The sequence below is a fragment of the Bos grunniens genome, chromosome 7, assembly GCF_055505025.1.
Source record: "Bos grunniens cultivar Pamir isolate PY7600 chromosome 7, Bosgru_T2T1.0, whole genome shotgun sequence".
Classification (NCBI taxonomy): Eukaryota; Metazoa; Chordata; class Mammalia; order Artiodactyla; family Bovidae; genus Bos; species Bos grunniens.
In genome coordinates, this window is record NC_141171.1 from 67,833,128 (window position 1) to 67,851,617 (window position 18,490).

An 18,490-nucleotide genomic window follows, 5' to 3' on the forward strand; every position below is an offset into this window, starting at 1 on the left:
GAGTGGGTTGCCATTTCCTTTTGCAGGGGATCCTCCTGACCCATTGATCCAACCTGCATCTCTTAAGTCTCCTGCTTTGGCAGGCAGATTCTTTACCACTAGCGCCACCTGGGTAGTCCACTACAAAGAATGCATTTTACTTTGTGGAAAGAAACAGCAAAACTATGCAAAGGGCCTAACTTTTTGCTTGGAATGGAGGGAAGACAAAAATACGGGGATAGTGAACATAAATCAGTACTTTAAAAAAGTTATCAAGCCACAGACAAAGCTAAAGAGATGGAGTATGCCTGATCACATCATGTTAAAAAGTTGGGCTTCCAGTCGAAGGAAACAGTAACTCATTAAAGGGTGTAAATCAGACAAGAAGACTGCCACAGGTGGGCTCTGGGAAGCTGTGCTGAAAGCAGTTAATTGAAGAGGTTACAAGAGAGAGTTCTTACAGAGTTGGTAGCAGGCTGTCCCACTGAGACCATGTAACCATTTGCTTTCCTGGACAAAAACCTGTAAGGCTGTCACAGTACAGTATAGCTGATACTGACCAGTTCATGCCTCTCCCCTCTAGAAGCTTCTTTTTCACTCTGCAACTTTCCCTGCTTAAGTGAAATTAAATCCAAAGCATTTAAGTTTGCTTGTACCTACTTGTCTAGAAAAGCACAGAGACCCCTACAATGTGGTTCTTGACTTTAAGTACCTTACATTGTTATGAAGGGAAAACACGTTCAGCAAACCATCTCACAAGATGGAGGGAAAGGAGCACCACCCCAGATATTAGTTGTGGACTTTGGAGGCACAAAAGAAGCTGCAGTTAGTGATAACTGAGAGAGGACCTGGGAAAGCTTCACTATGGAGAATGGCACTGGAGCTAGGCCTTAAAGGATGTGATACACTGAAAAAGAGAGATGGGTACTTTCTGGCTGAGAACAACATGAGCAAAGGCAAGCAAGTGGGAAAACACAACCCCACCCAGCAATCTGATACTTCAGTATAGTATGAAGGGACAGTAACAGCAGTTTCCAACTTTTGATCATTTGGTGTAGGAAATGAAAATAGAAACTTAGGTGAAGAGTCTGCCTCTGAAAGGGTCAATTGTCTTCTCCTCTCTGCTCAGTCTCAGGTAAAATGGTAGTGAACCTTAGGAAGAGATGAACAACAGGATTCTTGTAGGGTGACTCAAACAAATAATAAGTAGGCACTTCTTTTTCTCCCTTAAGAAGTCTGATAGCAGACGGTTGCTGGTGGCTTAATCATCTGACAACATATCTGAAATCCTATCTGTCTTTGTCTCATGGTAGGAAGATGGTTACCACTCCAGATATTATGTTGATGTTCAGGTAGACAGAATGGAACCAGCAACATTTTGTACCTTCCTATTAGGGCAGTAAAAGCTTGCCCAGTGCCTTACTCTAGTAGATTTCTACCTACGTCTCATTCGATAAAATCATGCCGTGGCCACCCCTTGCTTCAAGTGAGTCTGAGAAAGTGATTATTTAGCTGAGCATTTTGTTACCATGAAATACTAGTATTTTTGTTGTCAGAGAAAAACAGATGTTGATAAAGTAACATGCTGGCCATATTAGGGATAAATTCAGTGGATAAGGTAAAAGTCACACAGAAAATGTTACCATTTAAGTCACCTGTAAAATCTGTTGATTTTGAGGCCTTCATTATATGTTGTATTCTGAAATTTAATCATTCAAGTGTTCTAATACTTTCAAACGTTCAGTTCTTTCATTATGATGTCTACTCGCTGGTTTCACTTTTCAGGTCATTATCTTCTTCATCACCTGAAAATGACTTTACAAGTTTCTCCAATTATTTTTTAGACGGTGTTTCTTTGTGGTCCTCAATTACTGTTTCAATTTCCTTCTCCATAGGAAAGCATCACCTCCAGCCTGCTTGGCCACAGGAACAAAGGGTTCATCTACTCTTTCAGTGACCGGGAAACCCTTAAAATCACATGCATGTTGTTCTGTTAGGTCTCATCAGCCTCCATTACCTCTTGGAGTCACAATTGCTCTCACACTGTGAGAGACACTTGAGAACTAAGACTAAAAGGAAGCAGTGTTTTCAAGGCTCCCTTCTTATCCTATTCCCAAGTAGAAGGGCAGGCTTTTCTTAGCTCAGTCACACATTTCATATCCATCTCTCCCTTTTTCTCTGCACTGGTGGCCTGATTCTGGACACCTGCCCCACAGAGACCCGGAGGCAGCTATGAGTGGAATGCCACATTCATCCCATTCATGGGACACATTTCTGAGAGCCAAGGAGTCTCTGTCACTCCCAACTCTGCTTTTCATGTCAAACATCTGTTGCCAGTACTCTGTTGTTCATATACTGTCCTGACTCTGAGGATGCCTTATTCCAGTGTTCCATCAATGCAATACAAAGCCAGTGTGTTGAAGTTATTTGTTTCATTGTGTGGTTTTATTTACTGTCAACAATAATGTAGTCATGAGAAACTGAAATGAGGTTGCTTGCTGCTTGAATGCTCCCTTTTAGTTTTTCCAATTTTGGCTTAATGATACACCAAGCATGAGTTCTGGTCTGTTGGTTTCTAGAGTAGAGTTTGTTTAATTAAACTACTTTTCTCTTCATATCTTGCCAGAATATTTTTTATACATGAATCTTAAATTGCTCCATGGTTTCACATTCTACACAGTTATTTAAAGTGTTCACCTTGATGGTATGGTTTGTTCAGTTACACTGCTAGAATATTTGAAAGGAAACACATCTCATTCTTCTCTGTTGTTAAGATTCAAATTATTCAGTGTTTTTTGATCATTCTGGCCTATTGTTTTCATCAATATCAACTATTCTAATACATAATAATGTCTACCATTTTTTGAGCACTTTAATATACTAGGCGCACATAGCACTATATATTTAGAGAGAGAATATATATAATGAGAATATATATATGTATATTTTAGAGGACAATTCTCTAATACATGTTTTAGATCCTCACAATAGCTTTATGAGAGTAGTAGTATTATCCTTGTTCCTCAAAGCTGGAAACTGAGGCTAGAAGAAGCTAAATGAGTTACCCAATATCATATTCCTCTTCACAATCTTCCTGTGCAATCCTGAACTTGTTACATTCTACTTTCAATGTGCATACCTGTTAAAATCTCCAACCTAGATGAACCTAAATATCCACATTCTGCTTGCTCACATCAAAGCAGTTGAGGAAATTCCCCTCAGCCTGGCCATAAAACAGACCTGAAAGTGGAAAAGTGAAAGTGTTAGTCGCTCAGTTGTGTCTGACTCTGTGTGACCCCACGGACCGGGGCCCAGCAGGCTCCTCTGTCCATGGAATTCTCCATGCAAGAGAACAGGAGTGGGTAATCATTCCCTTCTCCAGGGGATTGGGCCCCTATCAATTTTGGTTACTAACCATCAGATCAGATCAGATCAGTTGCTTAGTCATGTCCGACTCTTTACGACCCCATGAATTGCAGCACGCCAGGCCTCCCTGTCCATCACCAACTCCCGGAGTTCACTGAGACTCATGTCCATTGAGTCAGTGATGCCATCCAGCCATCTCATCCTCTGGCGTCCCCTTCTCCTCCTGCCCGCAATCCCTCCCAGCATCAGAGTCTTTTCCAATGAGTCAACTCTTCGCATGAGGTGGCCAAAGTACTGGAGTTTCAGCTATAGCATCATTCCTTCCAAAGAAATCCCAGGGCTGATCTCCTTCAGAATGGACTGGTTGGATCTCCTTGCAGTCCAAGAGACTCTCAAGAGTCTTCTCCAACACCACAGTTCAAAAGCATCAATTCTTCAGCACTCAGCCTTCTTCACAGTCCAACTGTCACATCCATACATGACCACAGGAAAAACCATAGCCTTGACTAGACGAACCTTTGTTGGCAAAGTAATGTCTCTGCTTTTGAACATGCTATCTAGGTTGGTCATAACTTTCCTTCCAAGGAGTAAGCGTCTTTTAATTTCATGGCTGCAGTCACCATCTGCAGTGATTTTGGAGCCCAGAAAAATAAAGTCTGACACTGTTTCCACTGTTTCCCCATCTATTTCCCATGAAGTGATGGGACCAGATGCCATGATCTTCATCTTCTGAATGTTGAGCTTTAAGCCAACTTTTTCACTCTCCACTTTCACTTTCATCAAGAGGCTTTTGAGTTCCTCTTCACTTTCTGCCATAAAGGTGGTGTCATCTGCATATCTGAGGTTATTGATATTTTTCCCAGCAATCTTGATTCCAGCTTGTGTTTCTTCCAGTCCAGCGTTTCTCATGATGTACTCTGCATATAAGTTAAATAAACAGGGTGACAATATACAGCCTTGAAGTACTCCTTTTCCTATTTGGAACCAGTCTGCTGTTCCATGTCCAGTTCTAACTGTTGCTTCCTGACCATAGCTGCATCTTAATATCCAATATTTAATGCTCAACAGTCTTACTATAATTTTCTTGTCACAAAAGAAGAACTCTTGTTATAACCATTTCTTCTCTTCCAACTTACTCCTCTACCCATAAGAGTCCACCTCAGGCTCTTCATGGAATGTCTCATGTGATGTAAATGGCCCCCATGTTACTAAATTCCATGGACACCGTAATTCCTCTTACCTCTAAGTACCAATTAAGCATCTAGGTAACTTCTCCCACCTTCTTGGAATACTTGTCACTCTTGACTTCCTATGTTACCCCATTTCTGTTTCTCTGGCCAGTTACTTTGTTTCCTTTGATGGCTTATCTTCCCATATCCAAACTTTAAATGTTAGAATCCATTAAAATTCTGACCTTGCCAACTGTTGATATTACTGTAACCATTTCTTCATTAATTTCATCTATTCTCTTGGTTTTCATGATCTTCTGTATCCTATTGATTTTAAGTTTATATCCCAATGGTTTAGAACTCCACCTTGAGAAATATACCTTGAGCTGTAACAGCTGACTACAAAGACATCTTAATCTGGGAATGCCATAGATACTTTCAACAAAGCCAAAATCAAACTTATGCTTCCCCCTACCAAAACGTAGACATGTGTCACTCGTTCATCTCTCATATCACTATGTTCTTTCAGTTCTCCACTTGCTCTCACATTCAGCCTTTCCATTGTTCACTGTGAGTTCTTTAGTGTAGGCCATCATCATTTCTCACCTGGCCTACTGAAATAGTCATCCAACTGATTGTTGTGCTTTTGTTCTTGACCCCCTATCATGCCTTCTATAGAGTATACAGGCTTACCTTGAGGATATTATGGGTTTGGTTCTAGACCACCACAATAAAGAGAATCTCACAATCAAGCTAGTCACACAATCTTTTGGTTTCCCAGTGCATATAAAAATTATGTTTGCACTATAGTGTAGTCTGTTAAGTGTGCAATACCCTTATATTAACCCACTCCAGTGTTCTTGCCTGGAGAATCCCAGGGATGGGGGAGCCTGGTGGTCTGCCGTCTATGGGGTCGCACAGAGTCGGACATGACTGAAGTGACTTAGAAGCAGCAGCAGCAGCAGCTTTATATTAAAAAGTACACATACCTTAATTTAAAAATACTTGATTGCTAAGGAAAAAAACACTCACCATCATGTGAGCCTTCATTGAGTCACGATCTTTTTGCTAGTGGAGAGTCTTGCCTCCATGCCAATGGCTTCTGACTGATCAGGGTGGTGGTTGCTGAATGCTGGGGTGGCTATGGCAATTTCTTAACAATGAAGTTTGCCACAGTGATTGACTCTTCCTTTCATGAATGATTTCTTTGTAGCACGCAATGCTGTTTGATAGCATTTTATCCACAGTAAAATTTATTCAAAAATTGGAATCAATACTCTAAAAACCTGCCACTGCTTTATCAACTAAATTTATATAATAGTCTAAGTCCTATGTTACCATCAGATTAATCTTCACAACATCTTTACCAGGAGCAAATCTCATCTCAAGAAACTACTTTCTGGGACTTCCCTGGCCATCCAGTGGTTAAGACTCTGCTTCCATTGTGAGGGGTGCAAGTTCGATACCTGGTTATGGAACTAAGATCCCAAATGCGACATGGCAAGGCTGACAAAAGAAGAATAGAAAACTTTCTTTGTTCATCTATAAGAAACAACTCCTCATCCATTAACATTTTATCATAAGGTTGCAGCAATTCAGTCACATATTCCAGTTTCACTTCCAATTCTAGTTTTCTTACTGTTTCTTTTACATCTGCTTCCAGTGAAGTCTTGAACATTTCAAAGTCATCCATGAGAGTTAGAATAATTTTCTTCAAATCCCTGTTAAAACTGATATTTTGATCTCTTCCCATGAATATTCTTTTTTTTTCTCTTTCTAATATGTGCATCATTTTATTTTTTTTAATTTTATTTTATTTTTAAACTTTACAATATTGTATTAGTTTTGCCAAATATCGAAATGAATCCGCCACAGGTATACCCGTGTTCCCCATCCTGAACCCCCCTCCCTCCTCCCTCCCCTACCCTCCCTCTGGGTTGTCCCAGTGCACCAGCCCCAAGCATCCAGTACCGTGCATCGAACCTGGACTGGCGACTCATTTCATACATGATATTATACATGTTTCAATGCTATTCTCCCAAATCTCCCCACCCTCTCCCTCTCCCACAGAGTCCATAAGACTGATCTATACATCGGTGTCTCTTTTGCTGTCTTGTACACAAGGTTATTGTTACCATGTTTCTAAATTCCATATATATGCGTTAGTATACTGTATTGGTGTTTTTGTTTCTGGCTTCCCATGAATGTTCTTAATGGCATTTAAAATGGTGAATTCTTTCCACAATTTTTAAATTTATTTTGCTCAGATCCATCAGAGGAATCACTCTTTCTGGCAGCTATAATCTTAAGATAGATAAGACTTGAAAGTCGAAATTATTCCTTGTTCCATGGGCAACAAAATGGATGCTGTGTTAGCAGGCATAAAAACAACATTCATCTCACTGTACATCTCCATCAGAAGTCTTTGGTGACCAGTTGCATTGCCAATGAGCCTTAATATTTTGAAAGGACTATTTCCGAGATTTTTTTCCTGAGCAATAGATCTCAGCAGTGGGCTTAAATGCTCTTCACCCTTTTTTTGATATCCCTCTTCTAAGCAATCATTTCAGTTCTTTATTCCCCTAATTATACCCCTCCAATGAAATTATAGTATAATAGATAATATATATCTATTATGTATATTTTTACTTTATTCTTGAATGGATTAAGATTCATTTTGGCTCCAAGACCAAATTTTGTATCTTTGGGAACTACGTTACCCTCATTGAGAATGGTTTATACTAATTTTTATGAAAAATCAATTTAAATTTGTTCTTGAATATCTTTCTAACTATAATAATACTACATAAAAGGGCAGAGATCAAAGCTTCACAGTGAATATTGCTTTAGCATTGTGACACACACATAGTACATAATTGTTTACTATTTATAGACAACAAATATTGCAATGCTTAGAGTGGCTATAGATTTTGTATTTTTTGATTCCATAAAGAAGAAAGTCTGAATCTGTTTTTCCCACCAACCCATTTAGGGAGTAGGCCCTCTATAAATATTTGTTGAATTAATTAATTATCTGTACTTTTAGGTTAGGCAAATCTGTCCTGATTCCTAAAAATAATGTATTTGGTGCATATCCTAGAAACAACTTGTAATGACCACAAATGTTTCATGTTAGCAGTTTATTAAATGCCACCAGCATCCAGGGAGACACAATGGGATTAAGTTATTATTTCAAGTGACTTTTTTCACTCAAAGTTACTGCCTTGCGTCTGTCTGTTGCTCATGTGTGGGATGGCTTTCAGAAATTGACAGCCTCATTCAGTGGTTAATCCTGAAATTTGTGAAGACTCTACTATCTCATTCATTACTTGATTCACTTTAAACTGTTGATTAAACATAACCCAACTCACTCCTTGAAAATAATTTTTCACTGAATAATACTATTAAGAGAAAGTCAAACCTTCATGATAGGAACTAAATACAAAAGCACTGTTTCTGTGGAAAATTCTAAGGAATTTCCGGTGATCATTTCTCCCACAATTCACTCTCTCATACATACCTTGGGTAATATGCTGTGGAGAAGATTGGTTTTCAGGAAAAATGGGTCTCACTCAGACATTATAGAATTAAGTATCAAAGTGTAACCATGTCACGAGCCTGGGCTTACAGAGGCAAAAACCATTATCTCATGTATTTTAGGAAGATTTTAAGCAATAGGAGGCATATGATCATGTGTTCAGCTAAAACGTTAGAGTAACCAGAAAATTATCTTTCACAGAAGACTATGTTCATTATTCAAAGAATTATTACATTATTCATAGTTTTCTTTTAGTGCTTATAAGCTCTATAAGAGACTTAAATTTTTCTTTGTCACGTTACCTGTACCTCCACAGGAAAAATACAGTTGGATGCAGAGCAACTTCTGTTATTGAGTAAAGGCAATTGCTATTACAGTTAACATATCAAATGTCAAAGAAGCTGGATTTTATTGGAGAAGTGTGAGGTTGCCTTGGGCACAGCTGGCTTTGGGTATTAATTACTTGGCTTTGACCACAATTTCAGCTGTTCCATTGGGCCCTGTGGTCATCCTCTGTCTCCCTCTTATCCAGCACCTCACTAGATCCCATTGGTTTTCCTCTCAACATATCTCCTAACTCATCCGCACTTCTCCACCTGACTGCCAGTTCTTTAGTGCCGCCTGTTATCATGTCTGCCCTGCTTTGCCTCATATACCTTTGCCCTCCACAAGTGTCTTTTCCACAATACAGTGTCTCAGACAACTCAGGCTGTTAAAACAGATACCAGAGACTGGGTGGCTTAAACAGCAAGACCTTTATTTCTCACTGCTCTGAAGGCTGGGAGGGCTGAAACCAGGGTACCAGCATGGTTGAATTCTGGTGAGGGTTACAGTTGGAGCATGTGACTTTTAGGGGGACACAAATATGCCGACCATAAAATGCTGCCACCGCAATCTTTGAAAAATGCCAACTTGCTCAGGTCTGCTTGATACTTTCACCATGAGACATCCCCATTTCATATATATTTGGCCACCATATCACCATATCATATATATATATTATATATATAATATATATATAATATATAAAATGTATGTACATTATATATTTTAAAATATACATTTACACACACACACATACATAGATATATATACCTTCACCGTGGCTCTGCATTATCTGAGCCAACCTCTCTCTCCAGTGTCATTCCACACTGCTCACCTGTGATAAATATGGGCTGGTGACACCAATCTTCCTTACTGACCTCAGCTTCCCTACCCTACCATGTTTGTGTAATCTTTTCCCTCTCTTGACTAGGTCATTACTAAACACTTAAATATCAGCAAAACTTCCCCTTTTCCGGGAAACATACCTGCCAGACCAACCTGTGGCTCCAGGTTCTTTACTTTCAAAGACATGTTTGATTTTCCTTTCAAGTCATTTATCAGCATTTGTTACTAGTATATTTTATTTCTGAGATTATTTAATTACTGATCTTTAAACTCACCAGTGTATCCTGGAATATACTACATTCTATTGGTCTATAAGCTCCATGTCTCTCTAGTTCACCTCTACAGTGCCCTGCTCAATACATATTTGTTAAATACATTTAAGTTTGGGCTTATCAAGCCTACCCACCCTGCCCCTCTGGGCCATTGGGTTCATCCAACAAGGTTACCTAGAGGTTTGTAAAATAGCAGGACTGGAGGTGGCCTCATCTAGTCACCACCCCTACTTTGTATAACAAATGGGGAAACAACACCTAAGGCTAAATTGCCAAAGGTCAGCTATAAGCTTATGGAGAATCAGGTCTTTGGTTTCCCAGTTCTCAGTTATTTCAAGAAATCACATCATCCTTTCTCCTTTCTCCTATTTTCTTATCACCATTTTTTGGACTGACATTCTTTCTCTGTTTTATAATCTAGTATTGGTATAAAAGTAGAACCTTATTTTATCAGGTAAAATATGGCTATTATTAAGGACTGTCAATCAGGATATATCTATCCAAGCAACAGGAATTGGAAAACTTAGGACAGTTTGACTTCAAACAGTGATCATCAGATATTTTAACTCATATATGGAACCTGTTGAACATTTTAGCTCCATGGTTTTAACAAAAAGATGATTTTCAGTCTATTTTCATTAATACAAAAGCATTCATTCATCATAATTATGTCCGTATTAAAGAATGTATATCAAGAAGGAATTTAGGAGAGCAAACCCATTCAGCTTGTTTAATTCCTTCATCAGTTTTCCAACAGTATTCATAAACCACGTCTGCCCATTTTAAAAGTCTTTCTTGGAATCGGTACCTGTAACAGTAGTCCTTTTCCATGTACAACAAAAAAAGTTGATTTGTCATATATTTCTTGATCTCCAATGTTACTAATTATATCTTCTATCATTGTAATTTTTTCTTTCGTGTCTCACATTTCTCTCAAGTCCAATTTTCTGCAATCTAAATTTTTCTTCTAATATTTAATCCATGGCTGTTTTCAGCATGTACAGATTTAGGCATTTTAATGTTTATTATTTTTATAAAATTGAATTTGCTTTAGATCAATAAAGAGTTACAAACCAGGTTTTTATTTTAGTTAGTCTCATCTACAATAAATTTTGCTCTCTACCATTTATCTCTTACAATCTGTTTTCTGGTGATTATTTCTACTAATTAATTGCAGTTTAAATTGGACAAATGTCTCTCTCCTTTAATTTGCCTTTTTCCTTAAATACTGAGATATTTTTAGCATTTCTCTTTGGTATTCCATTCCAGGGCTGGGCACACTAGTAAAAAATCCACCTGCCAATGCAGGAGACAGAAGATACTTAGATTCGATCACTGGTCTGGGAAGATACCCTGGAGAAGGGAATGGCAACCCACTCCAATATTCTTGCCTTGAGAATTCCATGGACAGAGGAGACTGACAGGCTACTGTCCATAGCGTTGCAAAGAGTTAGACACAACTGAGCTCGCGAGCATGCACACACACACACACACATACACACTCTCTCTCTCTCTCTCTCTCTCTCTCTCTCTCTCTCCCTCCCTCCCTCCCTCCCTCCCTCCCTCCCTCCCTCCCTCCCAGGGTTGCTCTGTTTTCCTGGTAGGAAATGAAGGTGATTAAAGACAGTCTTCTGTTTAGAGTAGATTGTTACCTTATAAAATTTTCAATTTGGGGAGAAAACAGTTTAGCTCTGACACTTCTTATCCCACCCCTCATTTTATAGTGAAGGAAATCAAGGGCCACAGAGGGTTATGTGATTTCCCAGCATTACAGAGATAGGACTGGATTTCAGGTTTCTTGACATACAGAACACTTTGAGGGAAAAGCATGACTAAACTCGGCTCTGAACTTAAGTATACTTTCCAGAGAAGGGAAGCTGGCTTTTTTGTTACTATGGCAACAAAGTGCATTAGAGACTTTTTTTTTTTGGTGAGTTTACCCCCTACCTGTGCTAGTAGGAAAAAAGAGCCATTGAGCTGATCTTTATGATGATTCAAAACACTTTAGAAAGATCCTGTCACATGCTCTATAAGTTCCTGATTGATTGTGTGGAATTAAGTTATTGGGCAGAGAACCAGCTAATGGAAACACATTGATGAAATCATTTTTGAGGGATATTAAATGGAACTTAAAATAAAACTGAAACGGCTTTATGGATTTTTCACTCAAACTGTTTATGAACATTTATTGCCAGTAAATTATATTGTGTCAAAGAAGGAATCAGTGGGTATGGCTTTAATAGAAACCTTTTTGAAATAATAAAATTGATAATACTTTATTATCTAAGAATGGCTAGAGAGTGGGATGGGGAAATTCCTCCTGATGGATATTGCAGATTGGGAGAGTTAAAAATGGTGTGAAAACAAGAAATTGGATAGGACTTGGGGAAAAAAATGGTCTTTTGGAAATGTGTTATCTCATTTCATTGTACATGAGAATTATTTTTAGAAGACAAGTGTTAAGGAATTTAGCAGGTGTTACTTGAAACTATAAACATGGGTGTTTTTTCATGTTTCATAAAAGATGTGCAAGTAGAGAGTTACTTAATCTGCTGAATGAGGGTATACAGTAGGGTCAAGGGCATTGGTTTTGGAGCTGAAATGCTGGAATTCAAATCCTGGCTCTCCCTCTTCAAGTGTGACCTAGGAAAATTTCTTGACATCTCTGAATCTCACATTGTAGCTTCATAATAGCAGAAATTAATAGTCCTGCTTTTCCGGGGTTTTTTTGATGATCAAATGAAGACAGTTGCAATTGTTTCTAGGTTTTAGTACATGCTTTAAATTTTCATTTTTAAGAGTCATAGAGGACCCAGATAAGAGGAGGAAAGAATAGGGTTCACGGACATTTTCATAAGAGTAGTATTATTTTATTAACTGTCATCTGATGATTGGAGAAGGCAATGGCACCCCATTCCAGTACTCTTGCCTGGAAAGTCCCATGAACGAAGGAGCCTGGTGGGCTGCAGTCCATGGGGTCGCTAGGAGTCGGACACGACTGAGCGACTTCACTTTCACTTTTCACTTTCATGCCTTGAAGGAGGAAATGGCAACCACTCCAGTGTTCTTGCCTGGAGAATCCCAGGGACGGGGGAGCCCGGTGGACTGCCATCTATGGGGTCGCACAGAGTCGGACACGACTGAAGCAACTTAGCAGCAGCAGCATCTGATGATTGCTATGGACCAGAAATCTCATTTAGTGTCCCAAGATCCCTGGGAGATGAGGGTATTATCAGTATCCCTTCTTTTCAGAGAAGAAAACTGAGTATCAGAGAGATTTATGTCCAAGGTCACTTAGCTAGTGAGAGATTTTGTTACTTCCCCCTGGAAAATCATATACATGAGTCCGTCCTCCAGTGCATATGGGAAATATGGACCCCTGTGGCCAAAGTCCAGCAAAAACAAAATCAAAGGGCATCTGGTTGGATGATGGAAGCTGAAGGAGCTTGAGTGTCATGCCCTTGACTTTGATCCACATCAGAGCCTATGAGTCACCCATCTTCTCCACCTATCAGAGCTTAGCCCCTCTGGGTTTTGCTGGCTTGCCTTCAGTGAGTACCACATTGACTGGCACTGAGAAAACAAGACTCTAGGGCACCATGGCTAAACATGGGTTCTTTAGTCAGATGCCCAGATGTGAAGCCCAGCTCTAGCACTTACTGGCCATAGGACCACAAGCTAAACATGCCTTTAGCCCCAGTTCTCTTATGTACAGGATAAGCAAGTTTCTTGGTCTGTAAAAGAAAATGCAAGCCTTTAGATTGTATTTTACTTTAAAGAAATATTTATATTTAACCCAAATAGCATTCCTTTATAAGCATACTCTTATTTTAGAGGCATAGTTAAAATGCATTAGGTCATGATTGTGGACATTCATTTAATATGTGAGACGTGAGGAGTTTTAGAGCTGTAAACTAGTTCTCTTATAGAAGTGGCAGTACTTACTGAAATGAATCCAGTAGAAGTCTTGGAAATCTAAAGTCAGCTCTGGCTGTATTCTCTATTGGACCTTGCCCCTGCCCACACTGAGCTTAGTCCAGTTGAAGAAATGAGATGAGTGTCTCCAAGGTAGACCCTGAACAGTGTGTGCTCAGTACCTCATGAGTGCTGTAGCCATCTTACAAGTATTTGTTGAGCACCTGCACTGTGCCAGATGATGAGGATATGACACAGAGCAAGACTTATTCCTAGCCAGGAGTGCAGCAGATGCGACTGCAGTCAGCGAGCTGAGGACCCAGGCTCAGCTGTTCAAAGGAGACCGTGTTCTTTCTTTCCACAAACACAGAGAATGAGCATCTGTAAGGTACTGGAAGCGCTATTGTCATACTATATATGTATATTTAGAAGGGTGGCCGAGCTCAGTTCCCCAGCTACAATAGAGGAATTCCTTCTTGAGCCTAGTCCAGCAAGATGTAAGAAGTAAAGTAGCAGATGAAGTTTTGTTACTGTACTTGACAAGTAAATAGGGTCAGCACAAAGTTTGGACGGGATATAAAATTGGCCCAAGCTTTTGAGGTTCATTGTTCATAAGAGCTTGCCATTCTTTGTTTTGGGATTATTGGTCTGAATAAGTCTATGCTATACTATGTGTGTGTGCTTGGCACAGTTGCAGAAGTTGCAACATAGATCTTCTTTGGCTTCAAAGGTCTTATAAAATGATGGGCATGAGAAAGAGGTGAAACATGAGTCTTCACAGCATTCTAGTAAAAATTCGAATGATGAAAGCTGTCCACGGGCAGTGTTCATTGCCATGGGAGTGTGTCAGACAATGATGGCTGATTTGGAAATAAGTAATACTCTTTCTGTTGCAGCTTTCATGGAATTCTTGGTAGAGGAAAAAGAGATTTGAGCTGAAACTAGAGAGTATAGATAATAAATAAATAATTCTCTTCTCCTTATTGAGTCATATAATTGTTCCTTTAAATTACATATATTACATAGAAAAATAGACATTTTTAAATAGAGTTCAAATGACTAAGAACTAAGCATCTCTAAGAATGTCAAAGGGAAGTGCCTGTTAACTGCAGTACCAGCAGATGAGAGTTGTTCAGTGACAGGCGAGATGGTGCTGAGAGGTTGCTGAGGGCATGGTCTTGGATTTCAGACAGCCCAGAGCCGCCTTCTGATGTGTCAGTCACGGTCCTGTTCTGCAAGCCTGTTTTATCTACTTGGCAGCCTCCACAGCGCCCCTCAAAAGATCCCAAAAATGTTGGAGATGGAAAATGGATATTCTGTAAAACCTAATATAACACATATGTAACAAAAGCTACGTTGTAATTTGTAATCTGCTGCTGCTGCTAAGTCGCTTCAGTCGTGTCCGACTCTGTGTGAGGCCATAAATGGCAGCCCACCAGGCTCCCCTGTCCCTGGGATTCTCAAGGCAAGAACACTGGAGTGGGTTACCATTTCCTTCTCCAATGCATGAAAGTGAAAAGTGAAAGTGAAGTCGCTCAGTCATGTCCGACCCTCAGCGACCCCATGGATTGCAGCCTTCCAGGCTCCTCCGTCCATGGGATTTTCCAGGCAAGAGTACTGGAGTGGGGTGCCAATCCCATTCTTATTCAGTCACTGCATCAGTCAGAGTTCTTTAGAGAAACAGAACCAATAAGGTCTGTATAGAGAAAGAGACTTACTGTAAGAAATCAGCTCATACTTACAGAGGTTGAGAAGTCCCACAGCCAGTGTCTGTTAAATGGGAGACTTGAGGAAGGCCAGTGGTGTGGTTTAGTCTGAGTCTAAATGCCTGAATACTAGGGGTGTCAGTAGTATCAATTCCAGTCTAGGTCTGAAGGTCTGAGAACCAGGATCACTGAGAGCAGATCAATGTTCCCGCTCATAGGGTCAGGCAGGAAGGGCTGAACACTTCTGCTTCCACTTTGTTGTATTCGGACCCTCATCTGATAGGATGATGCCTACCCATATTGGAGAGGGCAGGCTCTTTACTCAGCCCACGTATCCAAATGCTACTCCTAATCACATCTGGAAATTCCCTCACAGACACATCCAGAAATAATGTTTAGTCAAATATCTGGACATCTTTGATCTGGTCAAGTTGACACATAAAATTAAACATCACAGTTATTAAGAACACAGTAAAGCTTCAATCACAGGAGCAAAATAAATAATACATACATAATAAAACTGAACATTCTTATGAAAATTTATACTGAAAATTGAATTTAATGGGGCTGTGGGTACATTTTGATATATTTAAAATGATGTGATTTGGGATCTTAGAAAGTAAAAGTGTCTATGGACAGTGAAAGATCTTCAGTGTCCCCACATGAAGTGCCCCTATGCCACTTGGAACTGTCAATTTCATGGTCTTGTTGTAGTGAATAAATTATATATATATATGACATTATCTAGCAATGTGGTAGTTACTCAAAAATGTTAGCTGAGGATGATAGTTATTATTCACAGAATAATGTTATTAATCTCATTAATAATAATATTCACCAGAATATTCTTTTAATGACCATATATAGTATTATGGAATAAAAAAATTTTCTCATTTTGCTTGTGGTCTGTTACACCTATCAAATAAATGTTTCCATAGTTGCTACAAAAGCCAGGAAATCAATTCATTGTCATAGACTCATTAGTATGTGTCAGAATAAACCTGGATTTGGAATAATAGTGGTTAATGGAGGATTTGTACACATTATAACAGTGCGAGAGGATTCCTGAAATTCACGCATGAATGCAAGATATTATTCCACCCCTTCTTACAGTATCAAAGAAGTACACTGAACATATAAAAGTAAACACCTTTACTTCAGAGTACAGGATACTGCCTAAGTTTAATTGAAAAACAAATATCCAGTGCAATTGTCTGTGATAAACTGAGGCTTAAATGATTTGAAGACACTTTGAGAGTGGACAAATCAGATAATCACAATCTTTATGGCTGGAAAGATTCAACTGGTGTTGACAAATTGTAAAGATAAAAGCTTATGGCAAAATCAAGAGCTAAATGTCTAGATTGGGTTGGGAATCAATATTAATACTCAAATTGTAAAAGTGCTGAACTTTCAATGATCTCTCATAGTGTTCTCTTTTGTTTAAGATTTCAAGATAATAGTGTAGAACTTGATTTGCTGAAAAATATTGGCTTAATTTTCATTAGGCAAATTCCTTATAGTCTTACAGTATTCTCCACCATCTAACCCACTGCTTAGTTGTTATATGTGTTATGTGATTTGTGCCCTGTGCTGCAGTAACAGAGTTCCAGTTGCTGGTTTTCAAAACACTTTCAGCTGGACAACTGTTAATATTTTATGAGAGACAAGATTCAGACTATGCCATTTCTAGGCATGTTTTTTTTTAAGTCGACATGGTATTTGCCTCATGACCTTACTCTGATCTCAGCAAGAACACATTCAAAAGAAGTTACTAGTTTTTTCAAAGACTGCTTGCATGAGTTGATTCAATGCTCTCCTAGCACAGAGACATGCCCTAGAGCCAGTGGCAGATACGTGTGTATTGGTTTGTATAAAGGATTCACCGCATTTAACTCCATTCATTGTGCTGACCCATCCAACACTCCAACCTCTGTTTGCTTTTTTCTTTTGTTTGCAGGAGCAGAGGGCACAGTGTTCCCTAAATCTATAGAGACACCTAATGTCAGGGCAGATCCCTTCAAGGAACTAAGGTAAACTTATGACTACGGTTTGCATTGATTAAGTGGCTATTTGCTCTCTCTGTACAACTGATTGATGATCCATTTTAAATACCTATGATGTCATAGTGTCATGAGTATATAAACTGGGAGAGGTTATAAAGGATGTGAAGATAAGTTACAACCAAGAGAAAATTTTTTCTGAGTACTAAAAGTTGAGAGTTTGGAGGAAGAGGTTGCCAGTCTTGTAATAAGATTTAAGATTCATTCATTCACAATGCTTATTTCATGAGTATTTTGTGATATGATAATCCTCTCATATTAGAGAACTAGTCAGTAATTGGTGCTAATCAGCCCAAAGAAGTGTGGTGTTTAACAGAAGCTGAATAGTAAATACAATACTTATATATATATATATATATATATATATATATATATATATATATATATATATATATATATATATATAAATAAATAAAACACAAGCTATTTTCTGGAATGATTTGGTGCTAGGACTGGGTTCTGTGGATATTCCATATACTGGTGTTGATCAGATATCCATAAACATGCTGCTTTTAGCAGAAAAGGGCTCTGCAGAGCCATGTACTTATGGCAAACAACTATGGAAAACGAAAAGAACGATAGACATACAGATGGACAAAGAGAGAGAGAGAGCTATAACCTAAAAACCATTCCTACCACCCAAGAGCTACCCCCAGCCCTCCTAAAGAAACTCGTATAAAATGGTATGATGATACAAATATAACTTTAAGTTTCACTGTGGGCTCAGGTTGTTGTTTAGTCACAAAGTTGTGTCTGACTCTTTGTGACCTCATGGACTGTGGCATGCCAGGCTCCTCTGTCCTCCTCTAACTCCCACAGTTTGCCAAGATTCATGTCCATTGAGTCAGTGCTGCTATCTCACCATATAGTCCTCTGCTGCCCCTTTTTCCTTTTACCGTCAACCTTTTCCATTATCAGGGTCTTTTCCAATGAGTCAGCTTTTCGCATCAGGTGGCCGAAGTATTGGAGCTTCCGCTTCAGCAACAGTCCTTCCAATGAGTATTGAGGGTAGATTTTCTTTAGGATTGACTAGTTTGATCTCTTTGCTGTCAAAGGGACTCTCAAAAGTCTTCTCCAGCCCCATGGACTTATAGCCATGAAGAATTCAGTGAATATCAGCTTTCTTCATTTCTCATATTTCTTTTAATTAAGACCAGTCATAAATCACCATAAAGAGCCCTGAATAATTCTCTCATAAAGACATCAACTATAAGCAAATATACTGTGTTGCACAAGTCACATCTTCTCTTTGACAACCAGTCCCAAGATCTCTATTTTGCTAAAACAGCAGCAGCCGCATTGGAGCAGGTGT

The 18,490-nt window shown here is 39.1% G+C and overlaps 1 protein-coding gene across 15 annotated transcripts in view; it reads left to right on the forward strand.

Annotated features, from left to right (window-relative positions):
• Positions 1-18,490, forward strand: part of SGCD (sarcoglycan delta) — a 695,743-nt gene that overhangs the window by 568,450 nt on the left and 108,803 nt on the right. For 12 of the 15 annotated variants that reach the window (XM_086412599.1, XM_086412601.1, XM_086412603.1 and 9 more), the window contains one exon: positions 17,076-17,148. The exons of 2 other annotated variants lie outside the window; for them this stretch is intronic. In XM_086412599.1, coding sequence (XP_086268725.1) covers positions 17,076-17,148 — 73 coding nt within the window. Of the gene's footprint in view, positions 1-1,874; positions 2,348-17,075; positions 17,149-18,490 lie in introns of those variants that run through there. One more of the 15 variants, XM_086412611.1, reaches the window with a different exon arrangement.